This window comes from Rana temporaria, unplaced genomic scaffold (assembly GCF_905171775.1).
Source record: "Rana temporaria unplaced genomic scaffold, aRanTem1.1, whole genome shotgun sequence".
Taxonomy (NCBI): domain Eukaryota; kingdom Metazoa; phylum Chordata; class Amphibia; order Anura; family Ranidae; genus Rana; species Rana temporaria.
Window position 1 is genome coordinate 73,001 of NW_024404512.1, and position 23,505 is coordinate 96,505.

General features: G+C 42.6%; 1 protein-coding gene across 2 annotated transcripts in view; it reads left to right on the top strand.

The window, feature by feature from the left end:
- Positions 1-9,399: 9,399 nt before the first annotated feature.
- The window catches only part of LOC120922039 (insulin receptor-related protein-like), a gene marked incomplete at its 5' end in the record, with an annotated part of 55,214 nt that continues 41,108 nt past the window's right edge, over positions 9,400-23,505 (top strand). For both annotated transcript variants that reach the window (XM_040334577.1, XM_040334578.1), the window contains 5 exon segments: positions 9,400-9,567; positions 15,230-15,407; positions 16,209-16,250; positions 20,121-20,395; positions 22,935-23,071. In XM_040334577.1, the coding sequence (XP_040190511.1) occupies positions 9,400-9,567; positions 15,230-15,407; positions 16,209-16,250; positions 20,121-20,395; positions 22,935-23,071 (800 nt within the window).

A 23,505-nucleotide genomic window follows, 5' to 3' on the forward strand; every position in this document is an offset into this window, starting at 1 on the left:
CAACCCCAAACCCTGAAAAACAACCCCCACACCAATGAATAATAGGGGGAACTAATGCGCAAACCACACTAAATAGAAAACAGTGGTCTAATAAAAACAAATAAATAAACTAAGCAGCAGCTACAACTAAATAAGTGTTCGCACACTGACAGTAGTGAATAATAGGGGGTGTAATGGCGCTTGCTAAAAAACAATTAATAGTACTGAGTACAAAAACAATTGTGCATATTTACATAATGGAAAATTTGGAAAGAAACTGCGCTAAAAAATACCAGAAGGAAGAGAAAAGAGGGAAAAGAGAACCTGCAACGTAGTCACAGTCTAATCCCTCCAGGTGCTGCGATTACTGTGTAAACAAGAAATACAAGAAATAAACATAGGAAAAATATAAATCGCGCTACCTCAACCACCCGTCTTGCCACACACAAAGGTATGCATGTGGGTGATCTATAGTAATATAAGTGAAAGGCTGGCCGGTATGTCAAAAGTGACCTATAATGGCCCCTGGAAGAAGTACGTTTTTTACAAAACGGACGTAGGGCGAGCGGCGCTCTGTCATTACCCAAGAATTTCCTAACGTTCCCCCAGTGGACGGGTGCCTGAGAGTTTTGTGTACCGGCTGGCACATTAGATTCAAAGCAAATTTTAAACTGCATAACTAACGAGATCCATCAGGACTACATATCTGAAACTGCGAGATTGGGACCTATTATATGCTGTTTCTGATCCCCTGTCATAAGGGATCATAGGAATTCGGTAAGAAGCCAATTTATAAGTCTGGTGGAGGAGATGTCACTCTTTTCTTTTGGACACGTTCACAACTAATCTGTTATGTGGCACAGATGCACGGGTGTTTGACATACTACCTGCTATCTAATGGACTCTCTACTGTCAACATTTTGGACTGTTTATTAACTCATTCAGAGCCAAAACTTAGTTGATGTTTTTTGATCCAAGTGCTTTTTGTTTTTGTTATTGGTTTTTGTTCATTTTTCTTGTAAATCACTATCACTATGATTGTTGAGGGAATTTGAGGTGGCTGCATGCTGCACCCTAGTGGCCATTATAGGTCACTTTTGACATAGCGGCCAGCCTTTCACTTATGTGTATTATTTGCTCAAAGGGAAATGGCGCTGCTATCTTGGTACTAGGCTGAATCGCACTAAATTATGGCAAGTGATTATTCAAATTAGATATATGGTGTTGGGTTCCTCCCTGTGGTTAAGCTCATGTATATAGCCACCAATAGGATAAAAGGTCCCCCTTTTTATTGATATGCGGTAAGGGTCCGCCAAAATGTCCTATTTTATATGATGGTCCTATATTGCCTTCAGAGGTCAGTAATTACTATTTGTTGAGGGGAACCGAGAAGGGAAAAAATAAAAATAAAAAATGACAAAATAAAAGTCCAATATATGTGAGGAACAGGTTAATACTTCTGCGTCCTTATGACAGTTCAAATTTAGGAGTATCACCTGGGTAAGGATCTATCCCCCGTATTCACAATTCCCCAATGATGTGAGCTGTAAAAGTGTAACCCCTCATGTGGTAGGAGAGAGTGTGATTAGTACACATAAAGTGTTAAATCTAGTAGAATATGTATCGATGGCTCAAAGATAGATGTGGTGTGTTTTTAGCTATACTGCTTTAGGCTTAAATAAGAATAGTATTGCTCACCAGCCGTGATAAATGATATACCTTCAAACAATGTGACAAAAATAAATATATAAAAATTCATCAACCAGTTAGTTAAAGTGCTATGTGCTAATGCCTCCTATTTGTGAAGTATGTGCCTGCTGAGTAAACCTCAGGTAGCAAAAATAAAAAATAAGATTGAAAGTGAAAATCCAAAAAAGTAAAAATATTAGAACTGTCCCGTGACTTGTGAGTTCCTCAATTGGTGAGTGTATTCAAATGTTTCGAAAACCAGTTCAAACAAAAATATTTTGAGAATTAACTCTGGCCATCTCTTGTAGAAATTCAAAACAAAACAAAACAAAACAAGAGACAATAATCAATGTCTATAGAAGCCGTGCAGACCTCTCTTCAGGTGGATTGCTTGCTACAATTCCCAGCTGATGTACCAAAAAACAGTTCAAACGCAAAGTGTAAATTATTATAATAAAGGTTATCTCTGGCCGTATCTTGTAAGGATTCAAGATGAACACAAGACACTATCTCAAGAAGCCGTGCAGTTCTCAATTCAAATTAGTTATACCATACATTCCCCAGCTGGTGCATACGGTAAAAATATTTAGAACTGTTGCAAATCACTTTCCCGTGTTATCTCTCTGGTATAGCTGACGATTTTCCCCCCCAATGTGTCCCCACTCACCGGACAGACGTCCCCTCGAGGGGGTGTAGAGCTTGTCTGAATTAGCTTCAGTTGGCTATCAGATGGTTACCTCTCTTGTCGGTCTGATCCGGGGCAGCGTTTTCTTCATATGTAATATGTTGTTTCTCTTGGGGTAGTAGTTGTATAGAAAAACAAAAAAATATATATCCACATGGGAAAGTACGTTTGTAACTGCTGATCGTTTGTATCTCAAAAGGAAGTCAGCTCAAATGTACTATTAAATAAAAAACCTTAAAAATGCATTTAGAAAAAATAAAAAATATAAATGAAATGCCGTTTAAGGTGGTGGTGGTTATAAACCAAATTCCAATGACCCTCCTAGCTGCACAATACACGGGACTCAAGGAACAGTTCGGTGCGGTAGCCTAAGCACGTGTGGCTGTTTGCGCTCCACAGCCCCCGCTGTCCGTACCCGGATGTGTCTAGTGGCGTTCCGTACTTGCGTGTGACGTGGTAGAAGCTAAGTCACCTGACTAGTTTCGTCAATGGACTTTTTCAAAGGCGAAGCCTTTCACTTATATTACTATAGATCACCCACATGCATACCTTTGTGTGTAGCGCGATTTATATTTTTCCTATATTTACATAATGGTGCATCTAATATGCAATAATCATGCAATAATGTGCAACAAGTGAATCAATGATAAGTGTTCCTCAAAAAAATTATAATAAATACAATTAATCCAATCACATGCAGAGATGGATAAAATGTCCACAACAATTCCTGAAGTGAAGAGTGATACATTTCCACTGCAAACTGACAGGTGCTCCACTCCAAGTGACCCCATTTTCCCCAGCCTCTCACCTCAGCTGGCTTGTGTTTAAGCCTCCCAATAATAACCAGGCAGCAGCTCACAATCTCAGTACACCATATAAACCACGGATCGATCACTTTAAAATCCCCAAGCTGGCGGTGTCTAAGTAGCTCTCAGCAAGGATAAGAGCCCCCAACGGTAAATGCAAAATCAAAGGATAGGCTCCATAGTGTGATATCATTAAAACAAATTATTTTATTTAGTATAGTAAACACTCACATTTAAGATGAACAAAACAAGCAGCATAAGAACAAATTCACCTCCTCGCTCGGCCACGAGCGGGGATGACGTCACCAACAGCTCTCCTCCCTCCCTTACGCGTTACGTGGCTGAGCACGCCACTTAATCATAGGGTATCTAACGCATAAGGGAGGGAGGAGAGCCGTTGGTGACGTCATCCTCGCTCGTGGCCGAGAGCGGAGGTGAATTTGTTCTTATGCTGCTTGTTTTGTTCATCTTATGTAAAATATATAATACGGACCTGGAAAACGTTTTGATTGATCCAGATCCCTCCAAACGGATTTTTAGATGCTATAGGGCAGTTGGCCCTGGGGAGATGGGCTCCACCTCTAGGGCCAGGGCTCGGTGGGTGGCAATAGTCCCAGAGTTGTCAGAGGAGCAGTGGCAGGAGGTCCTTGATACTTAGCTGCTGTCTGTTATCTCTTCCACGGATAAAATAATTCAATTTCGTTACCTACCTAATATCTGTTCTCCCTTACGTTGCATCCTGGGGGTCTTTGACCAAGTGTGGTTTAGATGGGTGGATTCTAAGAGTACGCTGGAGGAAGAGGGGTTATAGACTATTAGATATGACTCTGAGTTTTTACTTTACTGCTCGGTTTTTGTATCCTGCTACTCGCAAAACTGAATGTGGGAATCCCTGGGGGTGGGGGGGGCTCTGTTGTTGTTTTTCCTTATATTGTGTTTTCCCTTTTTTTTGACTCTGTGTTTTATTAAGAGCCGACTGACAAGTCGCGTCCCATTCAATGCAATGGAACCGTTCTAATAGGAGCGACACAAGTCGCTCCGACTTAGAGAAAGGTTCCTGCACGACTTCGGGGGCGGCTCGGGGCGACCTGCATTGACTTCTATACAGAAGTCGTTTTGCTGGTCGCCTCTGAAGTTGTCCTCAGGACGACTTGCAGAGTCGCCCCCGAAGTCATGCCGCGGGAGTGTGAACCGGCTCTAACGTTTTAAAATAAAAGCTACTTCACTGCACTGCTGGATAGGGTCAGGGACCCGAATGGTTCAGTTATGGGAGATTTATCTTTGCACTATTCTCTGTATTGATGGGTATTTGTTTCCCAATGACTTTACAGTAACACCTATCCAATGTTTCTGTATATATTATTCACTCTTATGCAAAATAAAACTTTCTTTATAAAAAAACATGAATTTTCACATTGAGCTTTTAAAAACCTAGAAAATATATATATACCGGTATATATCCAAACCAGCTGTACCAAATAAAAGCCCTATCTGTCCCAAGAAAAATGATGATGCTTTAGGATAGACTACTAATGCTAATAACTGTATGGTACAGAACCAAGGTATATCTGAAAAAAATCTGGGATCCAAGGGGATTGTGGGAAGAAAAAGACTCAGAGCCTTCTGTAGTTAAAGCGGAGTTCCACCAAAAAATGTAACTTGCGCTTTTCGGAAGCCTCCCCCCTCCTGTGTCACATTTGGCACCTTTCAGGGGGGAGCAGATTCCCACTTCCGGGCATAGATACCGGAGCCACCCACAGGTATCTACGCCACTTCCAGCGCCTTCTCCGCCCCCTGCGCTGTCTTCTGGGAGACACACAGGTCCCTGAAGACAGCAGGGACCAGTGGGATAGCGCAAAAAGAGCCAAAAGACTTCACTTCCTAAAACCCCTTACCGAAGATGGTGGTGGCAGCACCTGAGAGCCAATCGATAGATCGGCTTCGGGTGCCAACATCGCGGGCGCCCAGGACAGGTAAGTGTCCTTATTTTAAAAGTCAGCAGCTGCAGTATTTGTAGCTGCTGACTTTAAAAAAAAAAGAATTGGCGGAAATCCACTTAAACTTTTTTCAGCTATAAATGAAATGTTCTGTTTTAAAAGGATTGCTATGCATTGCTTGTAGTTTTTTTTATGCACCTAGCTAACTGGAATAGGCTACTCTCTTGGGTTAGAAAAGAAGATACAAAAAGTTGGGGAATTTTATATATATATAAAAACTGTAAAACAACAGGATGCAACTATTCATTGCATAATAAAAGATAAGTAATAAATAAGCAAGAAATAAATGGACCATACCATATACTTATGTTATACTTACACTTTTGGATTCATAAGCGTTCTTTGACGTCTTCTACTGTGTAGATGTTTTTTTTATTTTTTGATATACATTTTTTGAGTGTACATCATTTTGGGGATTTATAATAGGTGTTTTTTAAATAATAGAAAGAGCTAAAATGCCTCATTGCTTTTTGAAAAGGACTGCATGCTGATGCAGAAGCTCCCAGCAGAGATTAGAGTTTGGTTTAGAGCAGTGGTCTCCAAACTGCGCCCTGGGGCCAGATGTGGCCCTTGCTGGCTCTTATCAAGCCCATGAGGCAATATTTTATTCACTCACACCAATTACATCAATGATGGGGCACAGTGCTTACCAATGATGGGGTTCAATTTCTCCCAGTGAAACCAGTGATGGGGCTCAATTTCTCCCAATGACACCAATGATGGGGCACAATTCCTCCCAATGACACAAATGATGAGGCACAATTCCTCCCAATGATGGGGTACAGTTCCTCCCAATGATGGTGCACAATTCCTCCCAATAATGGGGCACAATTTCTCCCAATGACACCAATGATGGGGCACAATTCCTCCCAATGACACAAATGATGAGGCACAATTCCTCCCAATGATGGGGCACAATTCCTCCCAATGATGGGGCACAGTTCCTCCCAATGATGGGGCACAATTCCTCCCAATAATGGGGCACAATGTCTCCCAATGACACCAATGATGGGGCACAATTCCTCCCAATGATTTCTAAAGGTGCTATTGACATGAAATGTTCACCACATTTCAGTAACAACTCATGCAATCCATACATACAAAGAATCCAAAACAAATACGTTCAGAAATTAAGTTATGTATAATAAAATGGAATGGCACAGTAAAAAAAGTAATTGAACACATGAGGAAAGGGAGGTGTAAAAAGGCATCGAAAGCCAAGACACCAGCTGAAATCTATCAGTAATTAGAAAGCAATCCTGCCCCTTGTCAGTGCAAATTAATGTCAGCTGGTTGAGTCTCAACTGACGGCCTATAAAAAGGTGTCTCATTACCAAGGTGTCACACAATAAACATTTCATGATGGGTAAAAGCAAAGAGCTCTCTCAAGACCTTTGCAGCCTTATTGTTGCAAAACATACTGATGCCATTGGTTACAGAAGGATTTCTAAACTTATAAACGTATTTATTTATTTTAAGAAATGTATTCGGGTTTATCTTAGTACATCAGAGTTCAAGAGAAATATAGCATAACAGGCTAAAATGTGTCCAAATAAAATAAAGTACAGACTTAGGGGATAGGGGTGACTCCATCAAAAAACGCTGTACATTAGCACTAAATATATCTATATACACCTTATAAGGGCTCATAACTAGTGAGTATAGTACTAAAGTTTTAAGAAAAAAAGTAAGAAATTATGACAAACCCATTAAAGGAAGGGTTCACTGCCCAGGTTGGGTTCAGAGTCAGGTAGTTTAAGTTTGCTCAAGGAGTTTGTTAAGTTAGCCTTGGCATACCAGGTGGTGTATTGAAAGGTGACCATGAGTTGACTTCTAAACTTCTGAATGAGTGAGCACTGTTGGGGCCATAATCCAAAAGTGAAAAGAACATCATTTTACGATAAACCGGCCATGACCAGGTGCTCCTCGCAAGATTTCTGACCGAGGAGTGAAAAGAATTATCAGAAGTTGTCCAAGAGCCAAGGACCTCTTGTGGAGAGCTCCAGGAAGACCTGGAATTAGCAGGTATAATTGTTTCAAAGAAAACCATAAGTACATAATACACTCAACTGAAATGGCATGTATGTACGTACGCTCACCACACAAGACTTCATTGCTGAAGAAAAAGCATGTTGAAGCTTGTTTAAAGTTTGCTTAACAATTTATGTATTTGTTCCAACCCAGGGAACCACATAGCATCCAGCACCTCATCCCAAAGAGTCAAATATATTGGAAGAAGGTTGGGGTGGGAATATAACGGTGCCAACATATAATAATAGAAACAAGAGGTAATTAAAACTTCACATTTATTGTAGACATGATTAAAATACAATCAAGTAAAATCGCTCATTGTACATCTCCATTTTGGTGGTTGAACAAGTGAAATTCCAGTTTTATGGTAGGCTGTAGGCGCAAAAAACTTGCGGCGGTGTAACGTATCTACGATACGTTAGGCCGCCGCTCACCTATGTGAATCTGGCCCTAAGTTCATAAAAAAGGCCCATGGAACCTTCAAGATTTGTTTGTATAGAAGAATGGGTCAAAATCAACCAACACCTGAGCAACGCATGCGACTAGTTTCTCCATACAGGAGGCGTCTTGAAGCTGTCATTACCAACAAAGGATTTTGTACCAAGTATTAAATAAATCTCAGTTAGCGTGTTCAATACTTTTTCCCTGTGTCATTCCAATTTATTACACATAACCTAATTTGTTTTGGTTTCTTTGTATGTATGGATTGCAAGGGTTGTTACCAACATGTAGTGAAAATTTCATGTTAATAGCACCTTTAGAAATATATTTACCTAGACAAATTGTGACGAGTTCAATACTAGACATGTGCAATTAGTTTTGAATTTATTTTTTTACCAAATTTCAGCAAATTCATTAATTTGGAAACATCCCAATTATCTAAAACCAATTTTTTTCAGAAATTCGGAAATCTGAAATAATAACTAACTATTTAACTATTAAATTATAGTTATTGGAATTTCCGTTCAAATTTGGCTGTTAGTGAATGTAACAAATACGAATTTATCAAAAGTTTTGAATTATCCAAAATTAATGAATGCCATCTAAATGCCATCTAAACAAATGGAACATAATGAACAATAATAATAATAAAAAAAAAAATAATATTATTATTTATTATTAATTTGTTCTGTTCCATTTGTTTAGATGCAGCATTCTTTACTTCGGATAATTCGTAACTGCGGATAAATTTGTATTCATTATGTTCACTAACAGCCAAATTTGAAAGGAAATTCCACTAACTATAATTTAATAGTTAGTTATTAGAGACATGTCTTACCTACTGTCAAAGTAACAATGTTTTACTTTTTTTTGTTTGTTTTTTATTTTTCGGGAAATTCGTAAATTAGTAAATTCATAAATCTGAAAATTCGTAATTTTATAAATTTGTATAGGCGAAAATCCAAAAATAAGAAAGAAAGTTTTAAAGAACGAAAGTCTAAAAATACTAAAAGAATAACTATGGTAACTAACTAATACTAACTAAATAACTAACTAACTAATACTAATTAACTAACTAACTAATAGTTAGTTAGTTAATTAGTATTAGTTATTTAGTATTAGTTAGTTAGTTACCATAGTTATTCTTTAGTATTTTTGGACTTTCGTTCTTTAACATTTTCTTTCTTATTTTTGGATTTTCGACTAAACGAATTTATGAAATTATGAATTTTCGGATTTATGAATTTACTAATTTACGATTTTTTTTCGGCAGTGCACATGTCTATTCAATTCAATATTTTGTGAATGTGGGAAATGAGCTGATGGAAGTGATAAAAGATTAGTTGGAGGTGTGATAGGCTTCCCTGAAAAGATGAGTTTTCAGGGATCGCCTGAAGGCAGCCAAGGTTGGAAATTGCCAGACCGATAAAAGTAGAGAGTTCCAGAGGATGGGAGAGGCTCTGGAGAAGTCCTGGAGATTAGCATGGGAGGAGGCGACAAGGGAGCTTGAGAGCGGGAAGTCTTTAGCGGAGAGGACAGTTTGGGTGATATTTGGAGAGAAGTTTGATGTAGCTCAGCGCAGAGTTGTGAATGGCTTTGTATGTTGTTGGTAGTGATGGAATTCATGGCAGACAGTCATATTTTACTTTACTGAAGTCGGTAAAACGCAATAGGATCTTTTTTTTTTTTTTTTTTGCCCTAACAAATTACCATGCATGTATATACTTGGGATTAAAGTAGGTTTCTTTTTTTGTGGACTTCTTTATTGCAGCCCCAACCGTTCCCCAGGATGTTTTGATCATGTCAAACTCCTCAACCCATCTGATTGTCCGCTGGAAGCCTCCAACGCAACGCAATGGAAATCTCAGCTACTACTTGGTTCTCTGGCAGCAGTTGGCAGAAGATGAGGCTCTATACCATAATGACTACTGCACCAAAGGTTGGTTAGAGGGATTACCGACATTAGAGTGACTAATTAAAATCCAATGGGAGATATCAGTGTTTTAAATAATTTTTTCTTAAATCATGCAAATATTATCCTCCTGGTGGTAAAAATATTTAAAGGGATTGTAAAGGTACAATTTTTTTTTTTTTTCCTAAATAGCTTCCTTTACCTTAGTGCAGTCCTCCTTCACTTACCTCATCCTTCCATTTTGCTTTTATATGTCCTTATTTCTTCTGAGAAATCCTCACTTCCTGTTCTTCTGTCTGTAACTCCACACAGTAATGCAAGGCTTTCTCCCTGGTGTGGAGTGTCGTGCTCGCCCCCTCCCTTGGACTACAGGAGAGTCAGGAACACGACTTACACACAGCTCCTTTCTCTATCTGCAACGTAGAGTGTCCTGACTCTCCTGTAGTCCAAGGGAGGGGGCAAGCACGACACTCCACACCAGGGAGAAAGCCTCACATTACTGTGTGGAGTCAGACAGAAGAACAGGAAGTGAGGATTTCTCAGAAGAAATAAGGACATATAACCACTTAAGACCCGGACCCTTATGCAGGTAAATGACCCGGCCAGTTTTTGCGATTCGGCACTGCGTCGCTTTAACTGACAATTGCGCGGTGGTGCGATGTGGCTCCCAAACAAAATTGGCATCCTTTTTTTCCCCCACAAATAGAGCTTTCTTTTGGTGGTATTTGATCACCTCTGCGGTTTTTATTTTTTGCGCTATAAACAAAAATAGAGTGACAATTTTGAAAAAAAATCAATATTTTTTACTTTTTGCTGTAGTAAATATCCCCCAAAAACATATAAAATAACTATTTTTTTCCTCAGTTTAGGCCGATACGTATTCTACCTATTTTTGGTAAAAAAAAATCGCAATAAGCGTTTATCGATTGGTTTGCGCAAAATTTATAGCGCCTACAAAATAGGAGATGGTTTTATTGCATTTTTATAATTTTTTTTTTTTTACTACTAATGGCGGCGATCAGCGTTTTTTTTGTGACTGCTACATTATGGCGGACACATCAGTCAATTTTGACAAATTTTTGGGACCATTGTCATTTTCACAGCAAAAAATGCTATAAAAATGCATTGTTTACTGTGAAAATGACAATTGCAGTTTGGGAGTTAACCCCTACAGCGCCCCCTAGGGGTTATGTGTGACCTCATATGTTTTTCTAACTGTAGGGGGGCGGGGCTGGACGTGTGACGCCATTGATCATGTTTCCCTATATCGGGGAACACACGATCAATGAAGCTGCCACTGTGAAGAACGAGGAAGATGTGTTTACACACAGCTCTCCCCGTTCTTCAGCTCCGGGGACCGATCGCGGGACTCCGGCGGTGATCGGGTCTGCGGGTCCCACGACCCACGGCTGGGCACTTAAAGAGGACGTACAGGTACGTGCTTGTGCCCAGCCGTGCCATTCTGCCGACGTATATCTGCAGGAGGCGGTCCTTAGGTGGTTAAAAGCAAAATGGAAGGATGAGGTAAGTGGAGGACTGCACTAAGATAAAGGAAGCTACCGTATTTATCGCGGTATAACGCGCTCCCACGTATACCGCGCACCCCTAATGTTGCCCCGAATCCTGTGGAAAAAAAGTTTTTTTTTGCACTTACAGTTTTGGTGTCTTGTGCGGCATCCATCGGCGGCCTCGTCGGGTCCGGCGTCCGTCTGCGGCTTCGGGTGTTCTCTTCGTCGGGTCCGGCGTCCGTCTGCGGCTTCGGGTGACCTCTTCGTCGGGTCCGGCGTCCTTCTGCGGCGTCCTCGCGTCCTCCCCGCTCGTTTCCCGCGCCGAGTTTGAATACTGCGCCGACATATACAGAGCGCAGTACACTCGTGTATTGTCGGGCAGGCTCGGCAACTCTCGCGCTGACGTCCTGTACGTCCAGGACGTGAGCACGGAAGGAGCCGAGACTGCCCGACTATACCCGAGTGTACTGCGCTTGGTATATGTCGGCGCAGTATTCAAACTCGGCGCGGGAAAGCGGGTATCGGCGTATACCGCGCACCCACGATTTTGCCCTTGTACCTTTACAACCCCTTTTTAAATACTTTTTAAGAATCAACTAATCCAAAACATGCCGTTTTTGATATCGAACAATACTGAAACGTCCATAACCAAAACAACCTATATTGCCGATCTTTCCTAATGTTTAGTTTGCATAATATTTTCCACAAAATTAAATTGCACAGTAAACACATAGAATGTAATGTTTTGGGCTTACATAAAAAAGTAATGATTTTAATTTGCTCATTGCAATCACGGTATCGTCACTGCTGTGGTTTACAAAAATTGCTTACGCAAGTCGCGGTGGCTCGTTCATTTTATTCTGTACTCTTTGAAACATTAAAGAATAGAAATTCCGGGGATTCAGTCAATGGTGGCTGTTGTGTCTCCAAAGTTTAACAGGTACAAAGACTGTTATTTTCACAACACAATAATTATTATTAAGCTTGGCCCCGGCACAAAGTTATCATGTGGGCATTGGAACACGTAAAGGAGAGTGTTTACTTGCAAAATAAAATCTTTGCTAGCAAGTAAAACAAATGCTGTTCAATCTGTATCTGTATGGACTTGTCTGCTGCAAGGAAAATAATTCTATCTTCGGAAGTGCCCCAACTGCACCTCTATATATTTGGGGGGCAATGAGGAACAGAAGGGCGCAGGAACTAATCCACGGGGAGTTCTGGTCCCCATTTTTCAGTCCTCCAACCATTGGCTGTACTGGGGTTGTAACGAAACGTCCCACACTCTCGTCATATACCACTTCCTCCCAGTCTGAATCTAGATCAGGGTTTCTCAACTCCAGTCCTCAAGGCGCCCCAACAGGTCATGTTTTCAGGCTTTCCATCATTTTGCACAGGTGATTTGATCAGTTTCACTGCCTTAGTAATTATCACAGCTGTTTCATCTGAGGGAAATCCTGAAAACATGACCTGTTGGGGCGCCTTGAGGACTGGAGTTGAGAAACACTGATCTAGATAACAGATATTCCAACCACTATCAACAACAAACAAGACGGTACTCGTTTGATTGCTGAACATGAACTGTTACTTAGAACAAGAATACAAGTCTTATATACAGTTAAAGAGGAGGTTCCTACCTCCTGCTCATATTACTCTAACAATACAACTGTAAACAGAAACCTAAATTAACATGAGCTAATTAACTAATCCCTTAAAGTAGCCGATGTGACTCTGTGCCCTCCTGGGCATTGTTATGATTAATCAGGATTTCACTAGAGGTCAGACTTGTTGTCACTGAGCTTCACACAGTAGATTATACATTATCATAAGTATAAAAAGAGGACACCTTCACACAATAGAAGGAGCTCCAGCAGGAGTCGGCCCGTCTCCTACATTGTACAGAGGCCAATGTGATCAGCTCTCTCAACTAACATGTTTGAGTTCAGAATCAAACAAACCAAGAATAGTCTTTACATATATCCTGGGAGATATTGTGGATAAATATTACTGTCCCATTTTAAGTAATCCAAGATATGTTTTCTCATTTACCCTGTGCCAGGATGGCACAAGGTGACTTAGACATAAGAGGTGCATGGGGAGCTGAAACAAGGGTCTCCTAAGTTTTCCAAGGGATTCTGGGTTCCACAGGCCTTCCTGTCCCAGGGGTAAAACCAGACCAGAGGCACATGCAAAAAATTACTGAAAGACTAGGCTTGTATCAAACTCAGCAGCTTCATAAGTCAGACCCTTCATCTTATATGGAGGTTTTCATGGCATTAGAAACCTAGATACCTAAAAGAGTGACAATGGAAAAAGAACAAGTGGTCCATCAAGTCTTCCCTATCTTTTTTATCGGCGTATATACGTTTTGTAGTTACATTGTTGGTAGGGTTAACTAAATGTTGCACCCTCTAGTGGTAGAGCAGGTAAAAAATAGTTTTGCTCATGGTTAAGTATGAGTCACGGAATCTGGATCAGGTTTTATTTGAGTTCAGAGCTCAATGACTCATACAGACCGGTCTTTGGTGCTTCCCCCCAGTTCTGGTAACTGGAGGGCAGAGGCTAGGAGGGTCGTTCTGCTTACACAGGGGAGCTTCGCCAATCCCCAGGCACTGGGCCTGGCAGGGGGTTGAGCCAGCCCTTATGTATATGGGTGAGTCAAGCTGGCAAGGGGAGTTGGGTAGAAGATGGAGTGCCGAGAAGTCTGTTAGTGGCTTTGAGGGCCCCTCTAGGTCTAGGGGAGCCCCCACAGGCTGAAAAATTGGCCTGGCTCAGGAAGGATCCCTTCTGCAGTAAGGTGTGTTTAGGAGCAGTGGGATCAAGGAAATGGCAGTGAGTACATTAGCACACTTGGGGACACTACAAGGGAAAAGTCTTCCATATGTAGTCAGCTTTCTGGAGGGACACCTGTGTGCTTCATCCCTTCATCCTTACTCTGAGAGATCACTGGAGCACCCAGGAGGGCTGGTAGGACATGTTGAGTAGTGGAGCTGGGACCCGATCCACAGAGGGAGGAGATGCACTCCTGCAAGTACGGTAGTTACCTCAAGTGTGTGCTACTTTACAGAAGGGCCCTAAGTCTATAATGGACTTTTGCAATTAATATACAAAGGACTGCGAGTTTGTACAGAATAAAGCAGTTCTGGATTTTTGTACAGAAAGATGAAGATTGTCCCCCAGTTTTGCTCTGTTCATCTGCTGGGCATCCTATAAATCCCTACACCCATCCAAATTGCTATCCCCTAATAAAAACAACACAAAGAACATGCTGCAACAAAAATGAAATTTCTAAAGGGGAAAAAAGTCTCATTCCATTTTAAAATTGCTCGCAGTTACAATTGTCGGCACCCAGCTATTAAAAAAAAATAAAATAAAGAAAAAAAACAGCATTGGTTCCCCCCCCCCCCCCCATACCCGGCCCTTATCCGGACATGCAGCCTGGCGGGTCAGAAAAAGGGGGGGTGAGTGAGCAACAACTATACCAGGCCACATGTCCTCAACATGGGGGAAGGTGGGTGCTTTGGGGCAGGGGGGCTCTGCCCCCTCTAGCCCAAAAGCACCTTATCATAATGTTGATGGGGACAAAGGACTCATCCCCACAACCGTAAACCTACCCATTCACAAGATGTGTCAATGAGACCATTTTTGACCAAAAGTGTCCCCCGATGTAAATCGGTCGACAATCACGCCGCCCGCTGATATAAAAATCAAAAAAAATTCTCCACCCTCCCTCCTACCGAATGCGTTTTTTTTCCTTTTTTCTTTTTCTTTTCATCTTTATTTTTCGGGTCAGCGGGTGGCGTGATTGACGATGGATTTAAACTGAGGGGACACTTTTGTCAAAACCTTGTCTGTTTTTTTTTTTTTTTTTGCTGAATGGCTACCCGATACTCGTTTACTCAGGGGTGCCCATTTCTGGGGGTTCTCCAGATTCCCATAAGCCCCAACCGCAGACCCCCACAACCACCGTCCACGGTTGTGGGGATGAGGCCCTTGTCCCCATCAACATGGGGACAAGGTGATTTTGGGGTGAGCCCTCCCACACCTCAAAGCACCCCACCCCCCAATGTTGAGGGTATGTGGCCTGGTATGGTTCAGGAGGGACCTGGATAATGGTCTGGCATGGATTTTAAACACTTTTTAATGCTTTTTTTTTACAACATTTTCTCATCCTCACTACACAGGTCTGAAGCTTCCAACTAGCAGTGCTGATACCAGGTTTGACAGTGATGATAATGACATGGATTCGGAGGATAAGTGTTGCCCATGTCAAAAAAATGGCGACCAGCTATTGGACCTGGATGAGGAATTCTTTCAGAAAAAGTTTGAGAACTTTTTAAGGAACACCATTTTCATTCCCAGGTAAGTATTCCACCTGTCCTCTTTCCATTCAAACCAAATTAGGATTTCCTGAGCTATTTAAGTATATTCTAACCCTAAGCAAAAACATTTTGTCTCGTGTTTCATCTTGTAAGAATAGTAATCTGCTCCCTTTTTTATACTAAAATCTGAGCACTGGCTTTCTGCACCAGTTCCTCAACGTGTGGTTGTGTGTCCCCTAGTGATCAGTTGGGACAGCTCCAGATTAGGTTTAGTTTGAGGACTCAATCGGCCTGTAGACTGAATTGGAGGACAAGCCCCCAAGGGTGATAATACGTCCCCTGCATTGATACACAATGAATGGGTTTTTGCCACCCTAGGGCAGAAAGTCTCAATTTGCCAGTGCCAGAATTTCTATGTGGAGCAAGGTAAATAATCCTGATGTTCCCCGAATGTCCAGATGAGGATCCACTGCTGAGGGACATCTTTTAACCATTCCATCAGCAAGGGGGCAACAGTTTCCTCATCCAGGCAGTGAGGGAGGAACCAGATAAACATTTGCTCTGCATTAAGACCCTGTTGCTGTTGAATTGGCACCAGGGACAGGATAGCTGGAGTGGCATGATCTTCTCTGTCCTTTTGAACCTCCCTAGTATTCCTTTAATGTGATAAAAAGCCAATGTGGAGGCAGTAGGTGATGGGTCAACATTTTACAAGATTTGTTTTATTATATGTTTAGTAAAAATAACCCAAGTTTGTGATGTAATTGCATAGAGGGCGCCAAACATCGCAAAATGTATGCTAATACTTGACGCTTCTTCCCCCCCCCCCTTTTTTTTATAGGCCTCCTTGGAAGGTGACTTTAATCAACAAGAATAAACAAAGGTGAGCTAGGTCGCCTTTATATAAATCAATGTTAACCACTTTAGTTGTGAAGGAGTCTGTGCAGACTGACGCAAAATCTCCACTTTCCTTCAATAAGGGAGCAGCCTATATAAATTTAATTCTTATTGTATGTATTAATTGTGTTGTGCGCACTTCCGCCTCTCCACCCTAGGGTGACACTGAGCAGAGTAGAGAACGCACTTGGTACATCATGGTAGATGGGCCTTCCTTTCTACAAGTTCAGGCCTCTGACCTGAGCAGGAATCGGCTTCAGTACACAAGTGAGCTGCTCTGAAGACGGTACCTACCTGGGTCAGAGGACCCTCGCCTCTCCACTGTAGAACGTGAACTGCTGACCAGATGGGTAGAAGGTGATGCAGGGCACTACAAAGCTTTCGCCTCCACTGTATAGCGGGCATCACAGAGTTGCTGGTCGCCCCTAGTGCATAGTGAAAATGCTATCCAGAGGTGTGGCAGGAGATGCTGGGAAAGCTTTGTGCCACTTCAGGTTGAACTGTTAAAACCACTTTGATTATGACTTGAGGGTGCTGCACAGCTTGCCTGTAAGACCAGGAAAGAATTAAAAGTCTGGAATTTGCTGCTCTCCAATATCTTTATTGTAATGTCAAAATAACATCACAGGCATAGCAGAAACAATAGATGGTAATGCAGTTCATGCTAAAAACAGTGCTTACGGTGGCGGAACACCAGGGCCCAGTCGCAAATGTGACCTTTGTGACCTTGGTAGTTCCCCACTACAGGACACTATAAAATAAGGGTGCTCAACCTGTGGCCTTCCAGCTGTTGCAAAACTACTAAAGTCCCATGAGGCATTGCAAGGTTGACCGTTGCAAGCATGACTCCCGAAGGCAGAGGCATGATGAGTCTGTAGTTCCGCAACGGCTATAGGGCCATGGGTTGAGCACCCATGCTATAAAAGTAGTCCTAACAGGACTTTATAAGCCCTATATAAGCCCTATATAGAGGAAGTTGCTGATATGCTTTTGAAAATCTTGGTTACCTGGCTGCAATCCCTTAAGTTATAGAGGCCAAATAGTATGCAGGCCGGGAGCTTGGACTACACTGGCTGTTTACTTGACATTGCACATAGTGTAGAAGGTTGTGATGATGGTTGTTGCTGATATGCAGGACAGGAGTACGGGCTACACTGGCTGCTTACTTGGCATTGCACATAGTGTAGAAGGTTGTGATGGTGGTTGTTGGTGGTATGCAGGCCAGAAGTTCAGACTAAACTGGCTGCTTACTTGGCATTGCATCTGAAGCGATTTTAGGAAATTAAAATAAAAACATAAAACTGTGCTTTTGCTTTAAACGGAACACAAAAAATAAAAAATAAATAAAAAAAAAAGCAGCCGCAAAATCCACTGTGAGATATAGCGCAGTCCCCAATAGCAAGTTCATAAACAGAGTTGCGGTAAAAGTATTGAATTAAACTTGTCACCATTAGTTAAATGATCCAATGACAATCGCCTCCACCATATACAAAATGGTCACTTACCAGATAGCACGGACCTTCTGTCATGGAAGGTCAACAAAACTTGTGGCTCTAAGCCCAGCCAGGGCCTTTGACCGTCCTGGGAACCTCTCCGTCCAGGTAGTCCCCAAAAAAAAAAACGCCATAGTATAAAAACAAATCGTTAACTTTTATTCTATGTATAAAACTATGCACTCCAGCCTCTTCACGTAACCCCCAACCCCCCCCCCCCCCCGCTGTCTTCTGGGAAACGGTGTTCCGAGGAGAGAGCGGGGACCAGTGACGGCGTGCCGCTCACTCGCGCATGCGCAGTAGGGAACCAGGCAGTGAAGCCGCAAGGCAAAGTCGGCAGATGAGCAGCTCTGCGGCTTCACTGCCTGATTCCCTCACCGAGCATTGGGCGGCAGCATCCGAGGACCGAGCGATTGCCCGTCCTAATCTGCCGACTTTGCGGGCACGCTGGACAGGTAAGTGTTCATTTTTTAAAAGTCAGCAGCTAAAGTATTTGTAGCTGCTGGCTTTTAAAAAAATAAAATACAATTCGGGGGGTCCTCTTTAATGGCTGTGTTGAGTTATTTTGAGGGGACAGCAAATTTACACTGTTATACAAGCTGTACACTCACTACACAACATTGTAGCAAAGTGACATTTCTTCAGTGTTGTCACATGAAAAGGTAGAAGAAAATATTTACAAAAATGTGAGGGGTGTACTAAATTTTGTGAGATACTGTGTGTGTGATTCCCCCCCCCCCCCCCCAATTGCCAGGGATGCCTAACTCTATCTTAAAGCGGAGGTTCACCCTAAAAAACTGAGGCGTTCCTATTCAGAGGTTAGATGATTGACGTCTGGTGAAAAACTTCCCCTGGTGCATAAGGCGAGTCCCGAGTTTTCCGTAAGTAGCCGACCTGCGAGTCGGCTCTATATGGCGCCTACGCCCGCCGTGTAGAGCTGACTCGCGGGTCGGTTACTTACGGAAAACTGGTGACACGTCTTATGCGCCAGGGGAAGTTTTTCACCAGACGTCAATCACCTAACCTCTGAATAGGAACGCCCACTCCCGCGGGAGCCAGAACCCGGAAGCCGGGGGTAAAATAACAATAAAACGGTATGTACGGGAAAAAAACAGCATACTGTAGATGTCGGAAGTATGCTGGATGTAATGGTATATAATTGTTTTAGGGTGAACCTCCGCTCTAACCCTATGCATACGACCTAACTGAAATGGGACTGTTTTTTTTTTTTTTTTTTTTTTATTATTTTGTAACCACTTCCATACAGGGCACTTATACACCTTCCCGCCCAGACCAATTTTTAGCTTTCAGCCCTGTTGCACTTTGAATGACAATTGCGCTATCATGCTACACTGTACCCAAACAAAATTTTTATCATTTTGTACCCACAAATAGAGCTTTCTTTTGGTGGTATTTGATCACCTCTGGGATATTTATTTTCTGCAAAAAAAAAAAAAAAATGACCGAAAATTTAGAAAAAACGTTTTTTTTTTTTTCTGTTATAAAACATTGTAAATAAGTACGTTTTGTCCTTCACTGATGGGCACTGATGGTACTGCACTGACAGGCACTGATAAGGTGGCACTGATGGGCACCGATGAGGTGGCACTGATGTGGCATTGATGGGCACTAATATGCGGCACGGATTGGGCACTGATAGGCGGCACGGATTGGGCACTGATAGGCGGCACGGATTGGGCACTGATAGGCGGCACGGATGGGCACTGATAGGCGGCACGGATGGGCACTGATAGGTGGCACGGATGGGCATAGATGGGCACTATTGTATGTGTTGTACTAATGGATGCCAATCGGTGCCAAACAATGCCTGCCAATCAGTGATGCCCATTGTGGGCACTGATTGTCATCCATTGCGGCACTGATTGGCATCCATTTTTTGTGTCCTCCTCATCCCTGGTGGTCTAGGGTGGCATCCCCCTTTTTTTTTTTTTTTAATCCCTGGTGGTCCAGTGGGCATCCCTGGTGGCAGACGCGAGTGAGGAAAAGCCGATTACCGGCTTTTCCTATTTGCATCGTGATCAGCCGTGATTGGACACGGCTGATCACGTGGTAAAGAGTCTCCGTGAGAGACTCTTTACCTTGATCAGTGTTGCGGGGTGTCAGACTGACACCCTGCAACAACGATCGCCACGATGCGCGCCGCGGCTCAGAATCCTGAGGATGTCCTATGACGTCCAGTCAGGATTCTACAACCACTTTGCCGACGTCAATATGTCATTGGCGGGCGGCAAGTGGTTAACACTCTATTTTATTTGCTTCCAATGTAAAATATAAATATTAACCTGACATATTGAGCACTACACACAGTCTTGATAACTGCAGCAATGTAAATGTCTTTGTAGGTCTCCAAAAAAGCGAAGAGATGTAGTGGGTTTGACCGGAGATGGTCTTGGAAACGCTTCATTCTCGGAAGCAACCATCAGTCATACCATCAACAACACTGGCGCAGATTTCAAGCCTTACACCTATAAGGATAAGATCTTTCGTGAAAGAATGGTCATACCTAACCTCAGACATTTCACAGAGTATCGGATTGACATCCACGCCTGCAACCACGCAGCAGACACGGTTGGGTGTAGCGCTGCAACTTTTGTATTTGCTAGAACAATGTCAGACCGTGAGTATTTATTTTTTATTTTTAAACGCTTATTGTAAATAATTATAAGGATAAAAGATCGGATTAGAACGCCACTAACCACTATATTTGTCAGTTAGAAAAATATTAAGCAATAGCGCTTATGGCACGGTCTCAATACAATTTATTGCACATGCCAAAATATATACATAAAACTTGGTCACAATATTTTTGGATTATTTATCATTTAATTACCGGGGCTCCTCCTTTCATTGCTGTAATTTAAAAGGACCCTGAGGTTTGGTTTTGTAGCAAAGATTCTTCATGGGCCATTTCAAATGTATCATGTGATCTGCGTTAAAGCAATATAAAATGATGCCTCTGTAAGCTAGCTATAGGTATTAGAAGACCCTCTAGACAGGGCTGTCTTAATAAGAGGGCACACCTGGGCACTGCCCAGGGGCCCCAGCTGCATGGGGGGCCCCTGCACTTTCCCCAAAGCAGCTGGTCCTTGAGCCCACACTTCCCCAAAATTGGGGGCCCCATGATGGCACTGAGACTGATGGATACACAGGGGCGGCAGGCTGGCAGCGGCGCGCCATGTTGTGAAGAACGATACCTATTATTTCACAGCCAGCAGGGAGGGGCAGGGCCAGAGCGCCAGTGATGCTCTGACCCCACCCCATGCAGCTTGAATGCTCGGGACTCGAAGGCTGTGAGGTAGGAGCTGGAGGGGAAGCTCCACTACCTACTTGATGTCTGTTTACCCGCACTGTCTCCATTGTAGGGGCCCCAGAGGATTACTTTGCCCAGGGGCCAACAATGCTATTAAGATGGCCCTGCCTCTAGAGCAGCCTTTGTCAACCTTTTCAACACAGAGGAACCCTTGAAATAGTTCTCCGGCTACGGGGAACCCCTGCTTAAAATTTGAAATCTACAACTAATGATATATTAGTGTGATGGTCAATGGGAAGAATGGTCATTACACTTGTGGTCATTGGGAAGAATTGCCTCCTTCAATGGTGTCAGTGGAACTTATCTGAGAGGCAGAAATTGCCCAAAGCTGAAGGAACCCCTAGCAACCTCTGGAGGAACCCTAGGGTCCCATGGAACCCTGGTTGAGAATCGCTGCTCTAAATAAATAAAAAATCACCTGTGACTAATTGAAACTATTAAGCCTGCCAGCTAGGAGCGAATGTGAAAGTCTGCTGGTCTTTTGTATGCTCTTGATGTGTCAGATGGGGGCAGGGTCACCCCTGACACTGCAGGAAACCCCCGTTGCGTCACAGGGGGCTGGGTCACCCCTCCATGTCCTGGGTGGCCCCGCCCTCGGTTATATAAGAAATGTCTAACTGGTGTGGCTTCCAGATTTCGATAAGCCCCCCACCCCCACCTGGCAAGGGTTGTGGGGATGAGGCCCTTGTCCCCATCAACATGGGGACATCCTCCACATGTTGAGGGCATGTGGCCTGGTACGGTTCAGGAGGGGGGTGCTCTCTCGTCCCCCCCTCTTTTCCTGCGGCCTGCCAGGTTGCGTACTCAGATAAGGGTCTGGTATGGATTTTTGGGGGGAACCCCACGCCATTTAAAAAAAAAATGGTGCAGGGTTCCCCCCAAAAATCCATACCAGACCAGAAGGGCCTGATATGGAATTTGGGGGGGACCCCGTGCTTTTTTTTTTTGATTTGCCGTTTTTTTCAATGACTTTGATCTGTATTGCTGGGACCCGACAATTCATGAATAGCCGCGAGTAGTTTTAAATTACTTTTTTTTCCTTTTTAGAAATGACGTTTTGTGCAGGGACAGTTCTAAACACGGGAAACATGCGCTACTTTACAGGCATACTATAGACACCCCCCCAGGAACAAAATTTTAAGGAATATTTTACTTTTTATTGTTTCACTTTAAGCATTATTAAAATCACTGCTCCCGACAAAATGTCAGTATTTAAAACTTTTTTTTTGCATTGATACATGTCCCCTGGGGCAGGACTCGGGTCCCCAAACACTTTTTATGACAATAACTTGCATATTAACCTTTAAAATGAGCAGTTTTGATTTCTACCATAGAATTTTAAAGGGTGTTCCGTGGCTTTCCAATTTGCCGCAAACACCCCAAATTGTTCACTATTCAGCGAACACCCGATAATCGTGTCGAACTTGCGTTCAACTAGAATATCGTGCTCATCACTAATGTACATCACCATACATTTACAGGCCTGTTGATTGCACCCATGGCAGTACCACATGTTTTATACATGTATAAAAGGTATTGTAGTTATCAGGCCCAGTGTTTTTTTGACTAATAACCTTTGCAAGGTATTTATTACTGTTTCCAGTTTCCTCACTTCCTGTCCTAGTGAGTAATGGACTGATAAAAATCGAATGTATAAAGTGTACATGGGGGGAAAAAATAAACATTAATATTGTCTGGACCAATCGATCATAAATCAACTGTTGAGCTTAAAGTGCAAGTTTGAAAATGCTGAGATATCTGAAGATCTATATGGTGCCTGCTTTGTGTACTGTTACTATCACTAGATCGCTAACGCAGCATCGTCAATTTTTTTTTCCCTGTACAGCTCATGCTGACAACATTGCTGGTAATATATCGTGGCATTCTGCTGGCCACAATACCATCTTTATGAAGTGGGAGGAGCCACCCAATCCCAATGCATTAATCCTGAAATATGAGATCAAGTACAAAAGGGAAAATGAAGTAAGACTCCAGTCACTTTGTCTTTATTGATTTGTAGAAATTGATTTGGGGGTATTTTTTTGTTCAGAAAATAGAGGTTTTTACACGTAGTCTTTTTTTTCCCCCTAAATTCCTTTTGTGCATGCTTGTGTTTATTTTTTTTTATTCTCTTTATTCCTTTATGGACTGTATATTTTTCATTGCCCTAGCACAGGGGTGCCCAACCTTTTGAAGCACGAGGGCCACTTAAGTGACTTGGTAACCAGTCGCGGGCCACAATGAGCGGATGGCAGGTCCGTGTCGGCTCTGCATATGCAGAGTGGAAACGGACACAACCCACTATACAGCTATGCATCTGTGGGTCAGTTTGAAAGCAGCCCAGTAACCACTGCAGAACAGATATGCCCATATATACACTGATTTTTAGTAATAAATGTACCTTTAATAACAGTATT